The sequence below is a fragment of the Pteropus vampyrus genome, unplaced genomic scaffold, assembly GCF_000151845.1.
Source record: "Pteropus vampyrus isolate Shadow unplaced genomic scaffold, Pvam_2.0 Scaffold160, whole genome shotgun sequence".
In the NCBI taxonomy this organism is placed as follows: Eukaryota; Metazoa; Chordata; class Mammalia; order Chiroptera; family Pteropodidae; genus Pteropus; species Pteropus vampyrus.
The window spans coordinates 180,619-195,828 of NW_011888941.1; the positions used below are offsets into that span (position 1 = coordinate 180,619).

General features: G+C 35.5%; 1 protein-coding gene, 1 non-coding gene and 1 pseudogene across 2 annotated transcripts in view; all 3 read right to left on the bottom strand.

Moving 5' to 3' along the window:
* RNF149 (ring finger protein 149) overlaps positions 1-15,210 on the bottom strand; it is a 41,937-nt gene that overhangs the window by 10,235 nt on the left and 16,492 nt on the right. Inside the window, exons 4-8 of the mRNA XM_023536609.1 lie at positions 12,725-12,807; positions 10,429-10,525; positions 6,642-6,840; positions 1,930-4,085; positions 305-456 (exon numbers count right to left, since the gene is read on the bottom strand). Of these exons, the coding sequence (XP_023392377.1) occupies positions 4,042-4,085; positions 6,642-6,840; positions 10,429-10,525; positions 12,725-12,807 (423 nt within the window). The 3' untranslated portion in view covers positions 305-456; positions 1,930-4,041. The remainder of the gene's footprint in view (positions 1-304; positions 457-1,929; positions 4,086-6,641; positions 6,841-10,428; positions 10,526-12,724; positions 12,808-15,210) is intronic.
* Positions 1,739-1,854, bottom strand: LOC111745688. Its single transcript, XR_002782769.1, has one exon. It is a non-coding gene; the product is annotated as a small nucleolar RNA SNORD89 (small nucleolar RNA).
* LOC111745671 lies at positions 12,427-12,545 on the bottom strand (annotated as a pseudogene).

Sequence of the window (15,210 nt, forward strand, 5' to 3'; positions counted from 1 at the left end):
GCCACTCAGAATCATCGCTGCTCTACATGTCTATAACAGACGTGCAAGCACTGACCTCAGGGTTACAAGCCAACTTTAGTGGGCAAATTTGCAAAAATAGACAGTTCTGCTTATCATTTCAAGATCACAGTATTGGTGTTTACCTGAAGGCTCAAATTTATTTTAAATAAACTACTTACAAAGAATAGTAAATTTTAGAAAACATTACATATACATATATATGAAAAAACCTGAGTCATGATTTACATTTAGAACACCAGAGAAAGTCTTCATTAAACGTGTTTAAAAGTGGAAGAAAGTTTACCTGAAGTACAAGAAACTATGACCCTGGGATTCAGTATCTGCAATCAACTTTATAGTGCACTCAGACAACTTCAACTTGATTGTCGTTAAAATGCATCTTGAATTCTCTGGATTTTCTAGTTTCAATTTCTAGCTTTAATATCTGTAAATCACCTGTTAAAAAGGAGAAAGCACTAAGTAATAGGATAGAAAAGAGAAGCTACTTCAAAAGAATATTTGGAATCCTAAAATATACCTATTCCAAATAATTCCCTTTGTGGTTAGACAATTTTAAAGAAATGGTATCACTTTATTCTTAGCATACATATACATTTTTACAAAATTTTAAGCAGCATGCACCACTTTCATTCTGTTATTACTTTTCACGGAGAATGATGGATCACATACCTATTTTAAATGATATTTTGAGTGATATACCTTTAAGATAACATTTTAAGGATATCTATATAACATGCATGGGAGGAACTTTTTACATATTTGTTAAATTCTTGCACCCTCTACCTAAGACATTTTGCTGATTTCACTTTCTATCTGGTCTGTCTGCTTTGTATGCAGTCACTATTCTCAGGAAGATCCCTAAGATGCTGCCAAAAGCACTTACATAATCTTGGGATTCAGTTAACTGCAAACAGCTCAAGGCAGTAATGCTGCTCCCAAGTTTCTCATTAGCCCATAATACACAGCCTACAACTCAAAAGAATGGATTGACTTAATTATATTTTTACATTAATGCAAATACTTTTTTCAACTCATTTTATACTTTGCTGTTAGAATAAGGGTAAATTTCTAATGCTGCATTACACTGTATAAATTGCACTTTTATAACTAGTAATACATGTATTAATATTTTTGAAAAACATGTTTTTTAAAACTTTTTAAGAACTAAACTGGGAAAGGTATAGCTAGCTGGCTTTTCTAATTAACTGCTGCCATCACAGAAGCACAAAATATGTTATACCACAATACTAGCTCTGGTTGAGGACATCTTGTGCTTCATAAATCACAAAGGGATTACACTGCATGCGAAGAAATGGCTTTTAACCAACATGTGTACTTACCTCAAGTTCCAGTTAGTAATAGATATGCACTGATTTAATCTCAACCTTCACCGAGCAAATAAGCTTTAAATGTGCTCAAAATAAGAAACTGTTACTGACTCAGCTATCTTACCTGGGAAATTAGGTTACACTGGGAATTCCATCCCAATGGGAACACACCTGTTCTTGAAGGTCTATTATTTTTTATTGTCTTTATGACCCCCACAGTCTTCGTTGCAGCAAGTACAGCATAAAGTTTGCACAGAGGCATTTTCTACTTGTTTGTGGCCCACTGGTATCCAAGGGTCAGATTGTTTTTTCTTAAAAATATCTAAGCATTCTTTGAGGATGCCTTTCTTAGAAAGCTTCCCAAGGTACAAAGCTTCAATCCCGGTGTTACTGAGGTCAGACCAATGGTTCGCTTCAGGAGCTTTTGTCATCGTGCACCCAGAGAGAGAGCAAACTGCTGCTGGGCACACTGCAATTCGGCCTTTTATTGTCATCATTCCTCAGTAACCGTAGGGAGCCAGCTTTCCGCAAAGGCTCTGTAGAGTCGAGATCCCTAAAGACTGCATTCAAGGAATCTTACCTGGCACAACTTGCTGTTTCCACCTCTCCTCCGGATCCTTCCTGGTTTTCTGGCAGAAGACCCAGAAGCAGCAGACTACATACCGAGTACTACATGTTCAGCATATGCTGCCTCTTTCACATGCTGTTTGCAAACTTTCATAGTTTAAAAAACAAAAACCAAAAAAAGTGTTTCTACATTATTTGTGAACAAATAGCTTTTATGACCATTGTTAAAACGAATATGATTGCTGCCATAAATAATCTTAAGTAAATCTAATTTAGTATACACGTTCTTCATTTATATTCTCTGTTCCCAGCATGTCGACGACTTTTTCTTAGCAAAAATTCTGGTAATATTTGATTCTTTATCATATTTCCATCTTAAACCTATCAATGGAAAACTTTTCCCTTTTAAAGACTGAAGAGTTTTCTATCTCCTGCTAATTTCTTTTTCTGCTATTAAAGACTTGTGTTTCTAGAAATTAAACTATAATTCTTCCAATCTCTTCTATTTATAATTTAGTGTCCAAACTTTTGAATTAAGGAAAGCTATATTTGACAGCCCCTGATTAAGAAATCACAGTTATGTAATTATCAAAAACAACTGACCTTGATCTATCATAGTTATTTAAAAGTCAGTTTCATTGGCTGCTGGGAAGAACTGTTAATTAAAGCATTTCTCCCAAGGATGTTTCTTAAAATACAAAGAAGCCAACAACCTACTTGGTATAAAATCAAGGACCTATGTTCCTATTCACAGTGAACCACAGAAGGCTAAATTCAAAGATAATGGCTATTACGGAAACCTACTTTGAGGTTGTGTTTAAATGAGAGCTCAAAGACAAATTTTCTCTTCTGATAGCTCCACAAACTGAATCTGTCCACAGAGTTTATTTACTTCAGTAAAACTGTTTACTTACCAAGTATTTCACTATGAGTGGCTACAATCTAAGTATGGTAAATAGTTTGAAAAAAATAATCTCTAACAACTGTATATCCTAGATACGACTATAAGAATAAATTCTTTAAAATTTTTTTTTCAATAAACATTTATTTTTACCAACAAAATAAAAATATACAGTAACTGGTTTAGAATCAACACAGGACTACAATTTCAAGTTCTAAAAAAGTTAACTCTCAACAGAAAAAGGGAGGGTGGGGGATGTTTACTTAATCACTTTATAAACTTAGTGGTCTCCAGAAAGCTAGCTTTACATTAGCCTGGTCCTTTCACCTACAAGAACAGCAAACCTAAGTAGGAAGGACAGGTGATTAAACAAGCTCAGCGTCATTAAGTTTGCTTTAAAATTAATCGAGAAAATGTTTACTTATTTTGTTACAACAACAATCAAAATTATAAACATTAAATTGCAATTGGAACCATATATTCATCATTTACAAAGAAAAAAAAAATCAGTCTGCCTACTCAATTTCCTTAACAAAGCAACGAAGAACTTAATGCTCGTGTAAAATACAGAATCTTCACATTTTCATTTGTAGAAAAAATGAACAAATTTCCATCCCCATCAAGGTATCATAAGAAATTAATAAAAGGGGAAAATGTAAACCCTAAAGTTATCTAATGCTCTTCTGCTAATTCCAAAGAGAAAACAACAATGAAGACGTGTTCTCAGGTTTCGAAACCTCTCTATATAATACCAAGGTGCAAGAAAGCTGTAGGTTTCTCTCATCTCATTTACAAGAAAAGTCTTTCCTCCAGGGAAAACTGAATTTACACAATTTCACTTCAACCAGTCTAAATTCTGTGTGCTTAGTCTAAAACAACCCTTGAGAGACAGAATCTCATTTATACAGTACCATAGTAGCTAGTCTAGTATTTAGAAACAGCACCCATCCTTTCTTAGGCATGCCGTCCCCAGTTGTCAACTCTGTAATGGTCTGAAACAACGTATTGTTTATCGTAAACATATTTTAGTAGATAAATATATAAAGACTAATCAAAAAGTCTCTTTCAGAATAAAATATTTTAGCTTTTTTTTTTATCAAATCGAAACCTGAAAGGTAAAAGAATGTACATTATTTTCAAATATACAAACTATATGCTGAAGTAAAAAAAATAGAATGTCCTTTAATTCAAAGCTCTGTCCGTGCCGCGTCGGAGGGAAGTGCGCTAAGAGACTGGTCCCCCATGCTGAAGGTCGCTCCTGCCTGTTTCTACAACAAAGCAACAAAAGCCAGCGTTAGCCAGTTGGCATATTCTGCACTTCAATTAAACATCGTTGCTCATTTGGAGACTGTATTTCAAGAAATTACAGAAAAATTTAAGTAAAACATACAGGTAAAAATGACAACGCATTGTGTATAGTCAAGAAAAGTATATAAACATCCTTCTCACATACACTATGTTTTCCAGTATTAGTCTAATCAATATTAATCTGATCAGCATGGTGCTATAAAAAAAAGATGCAGTCTGCATTGGTGATGTTAGACTATATTTTCAAAGGTAAGACTAGTAGCTGTGGTGATGATGATAGTGTTACCACCCATGAATACAAGAGCTAGCATTTATTGGGCAATACAGATCGACCCAACGAGGTAAAGACTGTATGCTATCTCCATTTTACAAATGAGGCACAGAGAGGTTAAAGTATCTTAGAAAGGAACTGATATTCTAATCCAGACAGTCTTGATATTACTAAGGAATAAGAAAATAATTTCAGCACAAAAGGTTTCCTATAGTAATAAGATACTTCCTTAAATACAGGAGAACAAAATTCTTTGAACGCACATACATTAGAGCTCAATACAAGGCCAACTGGATAATGGAAGGGACACTGACCAGATAACACATTCTCCAGTGATTTTGTAACCTGGCTTCTTTTTCCACACCTTCATTTCTACCCCCTATTTGAAATTTATTGTCTTAGTTCTAAGAGGGCATTTGAGGAAAGACACTGACAAAATGACATATTAATGCACTACGGGTAACAAGAATGCAGGAAAATCTAGAGGCTGCTTTTGAAAGATGTTTCATCAGGATGAGAGAGTTTCATCTGTCTTTAAGTATCCCAAGAGTGGTCAAGTACTAGAGAAAACAAATTTCAATTTCTTTTTTTTTCTAGAGACTGAAGGCAAAAGCAAAAATTAAATCAGTATGCTGAATGAATACAATTGAATTTCTAAAAATAAGGTGTGTCCAAATGGAAGGAAATGCTGCGTAAGGAAGGATGTGTTTGGGGCAGGGAGACTCCCCCTCCCCCACGCGTAGTCCCAGCAGGAGGCCAGAGCCCTGGTTAGGACAATGCCTGCAAAGGACCAACCTCCCAGCTTTCTAATTCCCTGAGTCTAGTCTCTCTTTCTTTCACAATGCTGTCTTTCCTCCTTTGGTACCCACTTAAAACTTAAGCTCTAATATTTCTATCTTTGCCTCATAGATCCTAAACACGTAAAAAATGAGAACTGGATTCAGTTTGAAAATTATAGATTTGGAAAAATATACTTCCTGTTCCAGGATGGCTAATTTAAAAATCAGAAGAATCAAAAATTTGTAAAATAATCTGTACATGAATTCAATTATAATAAAAATTCTGATAGGACTTTCTTTTACTTAAAACATGATTTTAAAATTAATCTTGAAAATGCAGAAAAATCCAGAAATTATTTTAAAAGAATAAAGATAAAGGAATTTGCATTGTTTTACAAATATCAAAACATTATTCACAAATAATTGTTATTTGCTAAACAATATTAGGACAACTGGTTAAATATTTGGGAAAAAATTGGTTAGTTAAATCTCTTAAATTATGTGGATTAAAGATTTAAGTGTAAAAATACAAAACCACAAATATTAGCAAAACAAATTAATATTTTTATAATCCTGAAATGAGAAAGGTTTTCCTAAGTTAGCATGCTATCAAAGGCAAAATCATGGAAGAATGAGAAGTTGAACTAAATAAAAATTTTAAATTTCTAGCTAAGCAAAATACATCAGCAAGTCAAAGATACAGAAATCAGGATGGGGTGTGTGTATAATACAATATAAAGTCCAAAGTGCTCTCAGAATCAGTATAAAAAAAGGATGAAATGGGCAACTCAAAAAGAACAAACGACCAATAAATATGAAAAAAGGTAATCTCAACAGTTATGAAAAAAAAAAAAATGCAATTCACCAAGCATCCTGGGATTCTCCAAACTCTGAAGTGCCCAAATTGGACTAGACACTTGTTTTAAAAAAATGGGTTTAAAAAAATTAAAGCAAATATTAATAAGAAAAAAAAAATTATCATAGGTTCTTCAAAAAACTTCCCAAAGGGATCATTGCTTTGCTCTTTATGCGTATTCTGTAAACTATAATTCAGGTCGGGAAGGCTGTGATAGAATGATAGAAGACAATTAGACAAGTGGTAAACAAATATGAATAATGATTTAGAAGTGTCACTGATAATAAAAGTCCATCAACAGGGTTTAGTTTAAAGAAATAACCACAGTAAATCCAAAATGTAATACTATGTAGCTATACAAAATCATGTATCTATTGATACAGGAAGAACTTCATACACTGAGAAATAAGTGACCTAATAGCACATAAAATGACATTCTCTCCATCCTTAAACAGAAAAAAGCTAAAAAGATATTTATTGAAATGTTAAAATGGTATTTCCAGGTGTAAGATTATGGTTTTCATTTTTGTTTTTTTTCTACATGTTATGTATTTATTTTCTTTCAACAACTGATAACATGAGTTCGTTTTATAATCTGCAGGCTACTTACCTAGTAAGGCTGTGTTTTCACCTGAATCTTCCTTAAACCTGGTACCGCACTGTGCTACGGGTTCATTAGTGGAGGACAATGGTGAGTTGCTCCCGTCACTTCTGTCATCTTCTTGGACAGCAATACTCAAATCTGCAGCCACAACACTCCCAGAGGCCAATTCTGGAACAGGCATCTCCTGCCCGTCCTCAAGCTCTCCCTTGAGTTAGAACAAAAGAAACTGTCTAAGTAATACAATCAAAGCTTATCTATCATCTTTTGCTCATAATTCATATAAAATGTTTACTTTTATACCCAGAATATGGCAAAAAGTATACTGATGTCTTCATCTGACATCAGAAAATGAATTACTTCTGAACAAGCAGCTTTCTAAGACCTAAACATTTTTTATTTTAAAAACTATTTTTCCCCTTGATAAAAGCAATGCCACCTTTTAAACTATTTGTTGACAGAAGTGGAGCTTTGTTCCAAACACCATCCCACCTTCCTGAACAGAGGCTGGGACTCAGCCTGGCTGTCTTGTCTGCTGACCACTTCCAGCCTTAGCCATGAGTTCTAATCACTGCCTCCAACGCTGTCCTTTCTCAAAGCGAGGCAGGCACTAGGGTTTCAGAGATGAATGAGGTTTCTAAACAACCCAAGGCTTCAGACTGGATTCTGGTTCACTTAAAAACATCAGCTCATCAGCTGTCAGTTTGCCTCTACTGCCTCTACACTTGCTGCTTTAAAGAGGAAAAAACTAAAAGTAAGGGCCAAGACTCTTTGACCATTACTACATTAGGTCTCAAAATTTGTGGGCTATCCAGAAACCTTGTTTGGTTAATGCCAGAGTCAAAGCTGTGTGAGGTTAGATGAACCCACTGGTAACACGACCTTCAAAACAAGGGGTCTGGGAAGCTTGACAGACTGAGACGGTCGCCTTTGCTTCAAGTGAGAACACTGCACAGGCATGACCCCTGTCCTCTGGGCTAAGGGCACTGCTGGTCAGCTGTTCCCACGGCAGCTCCAGCCATGTCCTAGTACCCTTATCTCCCCAATAGCACATGGCATGCTGCTGCCTTCTTGTCAGTAACCAAACAGTATCAGAACGTGACTCCTGGCACACCCAGCAACAAATCCTGGTGAGCTGACGTAACATCCACATTCGCTCAGCCCACCCTAATCAGTTGACCCAAGCAGTTTACATAAATACCTGCCAAAATTAACTACCTGCCAGTCTCAAACCTCACATGGTCACACCCCTGTGGATACATTCTCAATCCATAACATACTCATCTGTGAGGCAAACCCTTTAACATCTAGCTAGCATGCCCCTCTAAAAACCACTCCCTGTCTCATCCCATGTCCACTCAGCAGAGTACATCTTTCCTCTGTTCTCATAGCCTCTCTCACCGTGCTACATTTGGGCAGACACTCTGGTCCCCACCAGTCCAGACAGTGAAATCCCCAGGGGTCTGAGAGTAGAAGGACTGTGTCTTATTCATCTGTCTCCCCAGAGCCAAGTTCAGAGCCAGCACCAGGGACAGCATTCCTCTGATAAGTGCTTGCCAAATGAAAACAACATGTGACAAACAGCACATCAAAGTGGTTAGAGCTGCAAAGGAAAGGACCACCTTTGCTATCTCTGTGAAGGGGTGCTGGTGGCTCTCCCACTGAGGCCATTTTCTTGGCAATGAAAACTAGTTTTAGTCACTAAATGAGTGTGTGTCATAACTATAAAATCCAACAAAGAAGGAGCCAATGGATCTAAAGAAAATAGTATATTTGTCAAAAGATTTTTAAAAATTAAAGGCAAGACAGGCCAATTACTTAACTTGATTTAAAGTTACTACAGGTTTCTGTTCTTCAAAAAAGAAATTAAGCTTTCTGGGGAGATATATTCTAGCATTCTGAAATTAACATGCTAAGAAAGCAACCCGACCTTAAGTAAAATGAAGAATCCCTTAAGAAGTACAAATTGGTAATTACGAAATAGTCATGGGGATGAAAAGTATGGCTCAGGAAATATAGTCACTAATATTGTAATAACTATGTATAGTGCCAGGTGGGTCCTAGACTTATCAGGGGGTTTACTTTATAAGTTATAAAATGTCTAACACCTGAAACCAATATTAAATGTCAACTATAATTGGAAAAAATTTTAAATTTTTTTAATTAAATGAAGAATCTTGATTTTAATATATGAAATATACATGTAGATCAAAGTGTCTCAATGCTAATCAGTGCAATTCTTTTTATGCAAATTTTCAGAAATGCAAAGCAAATTTAAAGTTCATGACTAATGAAGAAAAACTTAAAATGAGCTTCAGAGTATATCTAAGAGAAAGGGGAAGAAGGAAAACTTGGCCAAGAAGATATCTGTTAAGCTGCCTGGATTCTGCTGTTTAAATGCTGTCCCAGAGAGCTGCATCCGCTTGTCTGGAGCAGAGTAGAAGAGCCCAGTCCATAAGAAGGCATGTTACAAGCTAAACGAAGCCATCATTATTAAAAACTAATAAGTGAATATTAGAAATTTTAGAGGAAAGACAATCTAGATATCAAAGCAAATGAGTTTTCAGTAAGGCAGTTCTCGAATGCTGACCTCCCCGCTTTCTGTGTACCTATGGTGAGGGCATTCCAGAACTCACACTTAAAAAATACAATTCACAGGAAACCACAGCAGTTATTAATTAGAGCTGTGGTCTTGAAACCACCTCAGCAGATATGCTAAGCTAGAGGGTGGGAACACTAAGATCTGCAGCCCTCACGGCCATTATGGCTTTAAGTTGCATAAAATGATCATAAAAAAACCTCTCTGCAGTTTCTAACTCTATAATACTACCAAAAACTCTAGCAAGAAGAAAAGTATATTTTATATTTACATTAGGTCTTTCAAAGATCTTTATTCCAAAACTATTTACTATTTAATCAAGAATATTTTGAGACATTAATAGATTATATGAAGACTCTAAAACAATAAAAAATATAACAATCTAGGAGAAAATCTATTTTCATCCCTCTATGTCCCCCTTTATGGGTAAGGTAGTATTTAAGAGCTTGGACCCTGGAATTAAGCAAACTTGTGTCTGAAAGCCAAATCCCCTCTAACTAGCTGTGACCTTGGGTGAGCAATTTAGCATCTCTTACATGGGAGTTTCTCATCAGTGACAGGGACAGCAGTACTTACCTCACAGAGAGCTGTGAGAAGCAAACGTCGAGATGCTCATACGGCACTCAGCACATGGCTGGCTACTACTCTGTGCTCTCTCCCACTTTGCCCTCCTGTTTGTTTTCTGAACAAGGCCCTATGACCATCTGAGTATCAAACTGATGGAGTAAATTCAATGCAGGATAAATTTCCCCAGCACTACTTAATTCTAAAACCCAGGAATTGGGAGAACTGGTATCAGGAATTGTCGGCTTAGGCTTCCTCATATATATAGAAGATGTACACCTTGAGTCAGAAATGTCTGAGGCTCCTTCCATTTCAAACATTTTATAATTCCTCTTTATAGGAGACTGACTAGCACATATATGTTCTGCAAAGCATTGTACCAAAATATAGTGCTCCGAGTAATTAAAAACTGAAGAAACATCTAGCATATTATTCTACAATCACAAATTTAGTTCATTAATTTTTTGGAATTTCTAAAGAATTCATTTTTAATAAAGAGGAAAATTTCTTCAGGAACCACAAGGATGTCAGAACTATTTAGCCCGTCCCTCTTGCCTCTGGTCAGTAATGAAATTTTATCTCTCAGGAAGAACGGGGGCAGACTGAATGAATATAAACAAAAATGTAACAAACCCAATATCCCAGGGCTTTGATGACATCAAGTTTACACATTGGACACGTGCGGTGATCCAAAAGCCATGGGTCAATGCATATTCTATGAAAAATATGCCTAAAAAAATTAAGTATGTGTTAATGTTTTAAAATAAATGTTTATATCTTATAAAGGAAATAACACATTCTATCAACTTATCTTTTCATTACAAATTAAATAACGTCAAATCAACATTCTAGTTCTATTCACTTTCCCTAAATACTTATCTATTCTATTTTCTACATTAGACTCTTAAAGAGTAATTTCCCCTTTGTTCCACAGAAATAGCGAGTTTTATTTTCGCCTCATGCTAGGTTGTATTTTTATGTGCTTTCGACACTCTTTTGGGAACAAATATGGCACAAGTAAACCAACGGTAAACTAATAGGAATAAAGTAACATTAAACTGATAGCATCTTATACAAGTCCATCAAATGGCTCAAATGGAAATACAGCAAAACATTAACAAATCATCTTTGGGTTGCAGGCTTAAAAAAACATTTATATTCTGTCTTATGTATTTTTGTATACTCTAAATTTTTCTATAATGAACACCTATCCCTTTCAGAATCAAAAAAAAGAAAAATCATTTATGTTATTTTCTTCTTTTAATGATTTGTCTAATTGGCTCTTATGTGACAAAATTGAGGAGCTAAGAGTTCGGGTATTGGAGCCAGGCAGATAGGGCTCAAATACCAGCTGTATGACTTGATGCTGTGACTCTGGACTAGTCCTTGACCTCTGCACCGACACCACAGGCTGTTCTGAGGAGCAAATGTATAATGTGCTGGGCACAGGAAATACTCAGTAGTTTATCACACAAAAATCTGCCAGAACAGTTAAAAATAACAGTACTTAAGTAACACAATACAGCCTAGTCCAGCTTCTCTTTTGACCTTTGCATTTTCAAACTGAAAGTAACTCACCAAAGGAATTATTTTATAAAAACATAAAAGAAATATGTTGGCATTACTGGAGAATTTGTTCAATAAAGCACAGGAGAAAAAGGGTGGGGAGCCAAAATCCCTAAGAAGGAGGCCAGAAAATGTGCACATGTCCCATATCTGCTCATGAAGGTCAAATACAAAACCCAAGTGAAATACAAAAATCAGGATATCTCTGATGCCAGGAATTTAGCCTCGAGTTGCCTCTTTTTTGCAGCATCCTAAACATTAAGTCAGAAAGATTTGCACCCTAAACCAGCCTAGAGTAAAAATTCTTTTCTATTTTAATAATTTCCTATAGGACATAATCGACCTATACTGACCCCAAGTCATTCATTAAGTACTCATCACACCAATGCCCTCTAAATACCTGTAGATTTAAGTTATATTTTTATTCGGGAAACTTTAATTTTGTTATTCTGATATTTATTCATTTCCTTCACAATTATTGAGAATGTAACCTACTATAAAGTACTTACACATATATTAAAGTACTTAGCAAACATCAAGCAAATATAATTATATATTTACTCGGAACTTGCTTCTACTTGGTGTGAAGTGTAATTAAAACTGATCAGACTTAAACATATTATAATTTTTGTACAGCCTACTGCTAACAAAGCAATTTTTAAAGTTATCGAATTCTCCATTAAAAAGGAAACGTAACTTCCTGCTGCTGGAAAAAAAAAAATCCTCTAACATACCTAGAGTAAGAGGAGGAATATTTATTTTACACAATCCCCAAAAGAACCTAAACCCAGGGAGCAAATAACAGCAAACCACTGCCTTCCCTGAACTACTTTCTGCCACCCTTTCTGGCCCTCTCACAATGCCTTCACCTGTCATGTTTCAGTTTCCTTGCTCCTTACACAGCACTCTTTTTAAAAAGCCAATCCATGACAAAGATATATAATGGGTCTCAATAGTCAATTACAGTTTCCTAAGCTAAGCAATTTATTTTTTTTAGGCGAGGCAACCCTTGGTTGACCTCACAGATTGCAAGGACCTTGTCACCTTACAATCCCTCATTTTTTAGGCCTACAGCATCTGGTCTTCCTAGGTGGTCTCCCATTCAAGTACTAACCTGGCCCGACCTTGCTTAGCTTCTGAGATCAGACAGGATCAGGCTTGTTCAGGATAGCATGGCCATAGACACAAAGCAATTTTAAAGCAGTATATAAATACAAGGGCCTTGAAGACTGGAAATGTCTTTTCTAAAGGATGAGATCAACATGAGGTGATCACGATAGCAAGACTTTCATGTCATAAAGACATGAAAACCCTATTACTGGAAATCTGAAAGCTGTCAAGTAATGAGGTAACAAGAACATACTTGCATGGCAGAATTCTGATAACATCCTTTACTTTAAAATTTTCAATACACACTGCACAATTTTCAGCTTCAACATCGATTCCCTGTAAAAAGAAGAGGAAAGAGTTTACTTATCTGGGTGTATAGTATATCCTTGTTAAAACAATGATGAATTCTAGTCTACAATGGTACAATCTGAAAATAAAGTCACAATTTTTACTCAGTAGTTACTTTTTACCACTATCAAGAATATTTAAAGAACCTGGCTGAAAATTTTTAAAAATTTCATTGTCTAATCAGACATGAAAATTGTTTATATACAAGGCTAGTATTCATGTTTTAAGGGCTTTAGAAATGCAAATGCCTGCTTTACTATGATAAGTTATTTTTCAAATATAAAACTTATAGAGAGAATGAATGTCCAATAAGCTGCTTGTTTCCTGGAATTACCAAAAACAAAATCTAGAGCACGTTCATGAGAACTGGCTGAAGAACAGGTTACAACTTGCAAATGAGAAGATGCAAATGGCTAAGCATCTGAAAATATTCACCTTCTTATGACAAAAATTACAAATTAAGTTACAGATTTTCACCTATCAAATTAACAAAGGTAAAAAGAAACAAAAATTATAGGGAAGGAAGCAGTCTTGGGACAAAATTTCCACTTCTGAGAACCTATGGCTTATAGACCTTTTTGGGGGGCAACTCCCACTTTCTTGCATACCCCCTAGATCTATCTACCTGACCACATCCCATCAACCAAAGCAGGCAGGGCCAGAGCGGTCAGCTGACCAAGACATGCCAATGAAATTCTCATTCTCAGGATTCTACAGGTGGCTACAACTCTAGCAAGATAATTTTATGGAACTTGGCTATACCATATGTACATAATTATTAAAAAAATATATTTAGCCATGTGCTTGACTTCTTAACAAGCCAGCAATCAAGAATGATTTTATAGACTGTTATCAAAGATTATATTAAATGAACTTGATAACACTTAAAATTATATTGTAACTAAAGTAAATATCACTCATTTATCATATGCCATGCAAGAGTGATAAAATAACTTTTAAAGTCCCTGATAGTTTGCAAGCTTATATATTACTGTGAATGTATAAGAAGAAAAATTAGAATACTAGTTTCTAGAACTGGACAAGATGAAGATGTAAGAAAAATAACACTTTTCTGTACAAGTTTAAAATATAAAATCATCAGAAAATCCATGTTTATACTTCATGGACCATTTATGAATCCTCTTTTTTAAGCCATTAATTTGATAGCTTTTAAAAAAGTCTGTGGAAGCAGATTTTCAAAAATGTTCTGTATAGGAAGAGAATAGTATCAATTTATGTATATTCTGAAAGACTCAATTCAGTATATTATACATATGAATCTACGAATTCTTACATTTAAGAACTGTGATTTGCTGATAATGGAGAGTAGAAGACCCATTCAAGAGGAACAGAAAACTACATGCTTGTTAAGTCACTGGCTATGCAGAATGCATGCAGTTCGTCACAGGAATTCACTGGAGACTCTCTCTCCCCCTGGATCTTTGATTTGTAAATTGGATGCGAACCTTAACCCATAAGATGGGAAACTTTTTAAAAACTTTTGGTGCATGTGCATGGAAAGACACCTTGTACAAACTATTAAAACTCAACTGTTACTACAATGCATTAGGGAAAGGATGGCAGCCAACAATACAATTCCAGGAGTATCTTAATATTAAAGCTATCACATAAACCATTAATATCAGATTCCAAAGTTTTCAAATCAAAGGTTTATAAATTAATGTGTTTAGTAGATGAGAGGAAGTGATATCTACCATAAGTGCAGTTTTGTTTTTTTTTTTTTGAAGGGAGACTAGAAGACAGAATACAGTGTGGTTCAAAAAAAGTGAGATAAAATGAATTATCAAAATCACTGAACCAAACTATAGCTATGTCAACACAGTTGTCATAGTTCGTGGCGAGATGCACTATTAAAAGAATAAACACTACTGTGTTAGCTACTCCTCTCATTTTAAGGAATCTACCCTCTAATGCTTGAGGGCCTCCCGCCATCATGAACAACACGTTATCTATCCATACCAGGAATTTCATGACCAATAGGCTACTTCAATGGAAACAAATGATCATCAACATCCTTCATCCTGGAAAGGCAACAGTACTTAAGACAGAAATTTGGGAAAAATTAGCCAAAAATGTACAAGATCACACCAGATGTCATCTTCATATTTGGATTCTGAACCCATTTCGGTGGTGGCCAACCAGTTGTGGCATGATTTATAATTCCTTGGATTACGCAAAGAGAAATGAACCCAAACATAGACTTGTAGGACATGGCCTGTATGAGAAGAGGAAGACCTCAAGAAAACAGCGAAAGGAACGGAAGAACAGAATGAAGAAAGTTAGGGGGACTACAAAGGCCAGTGTTGGTACTGGCAAAAAGTGAGGTGGAAAATGGGCAACAGAAGAAATAAAGATTCGTTCAGTGACATC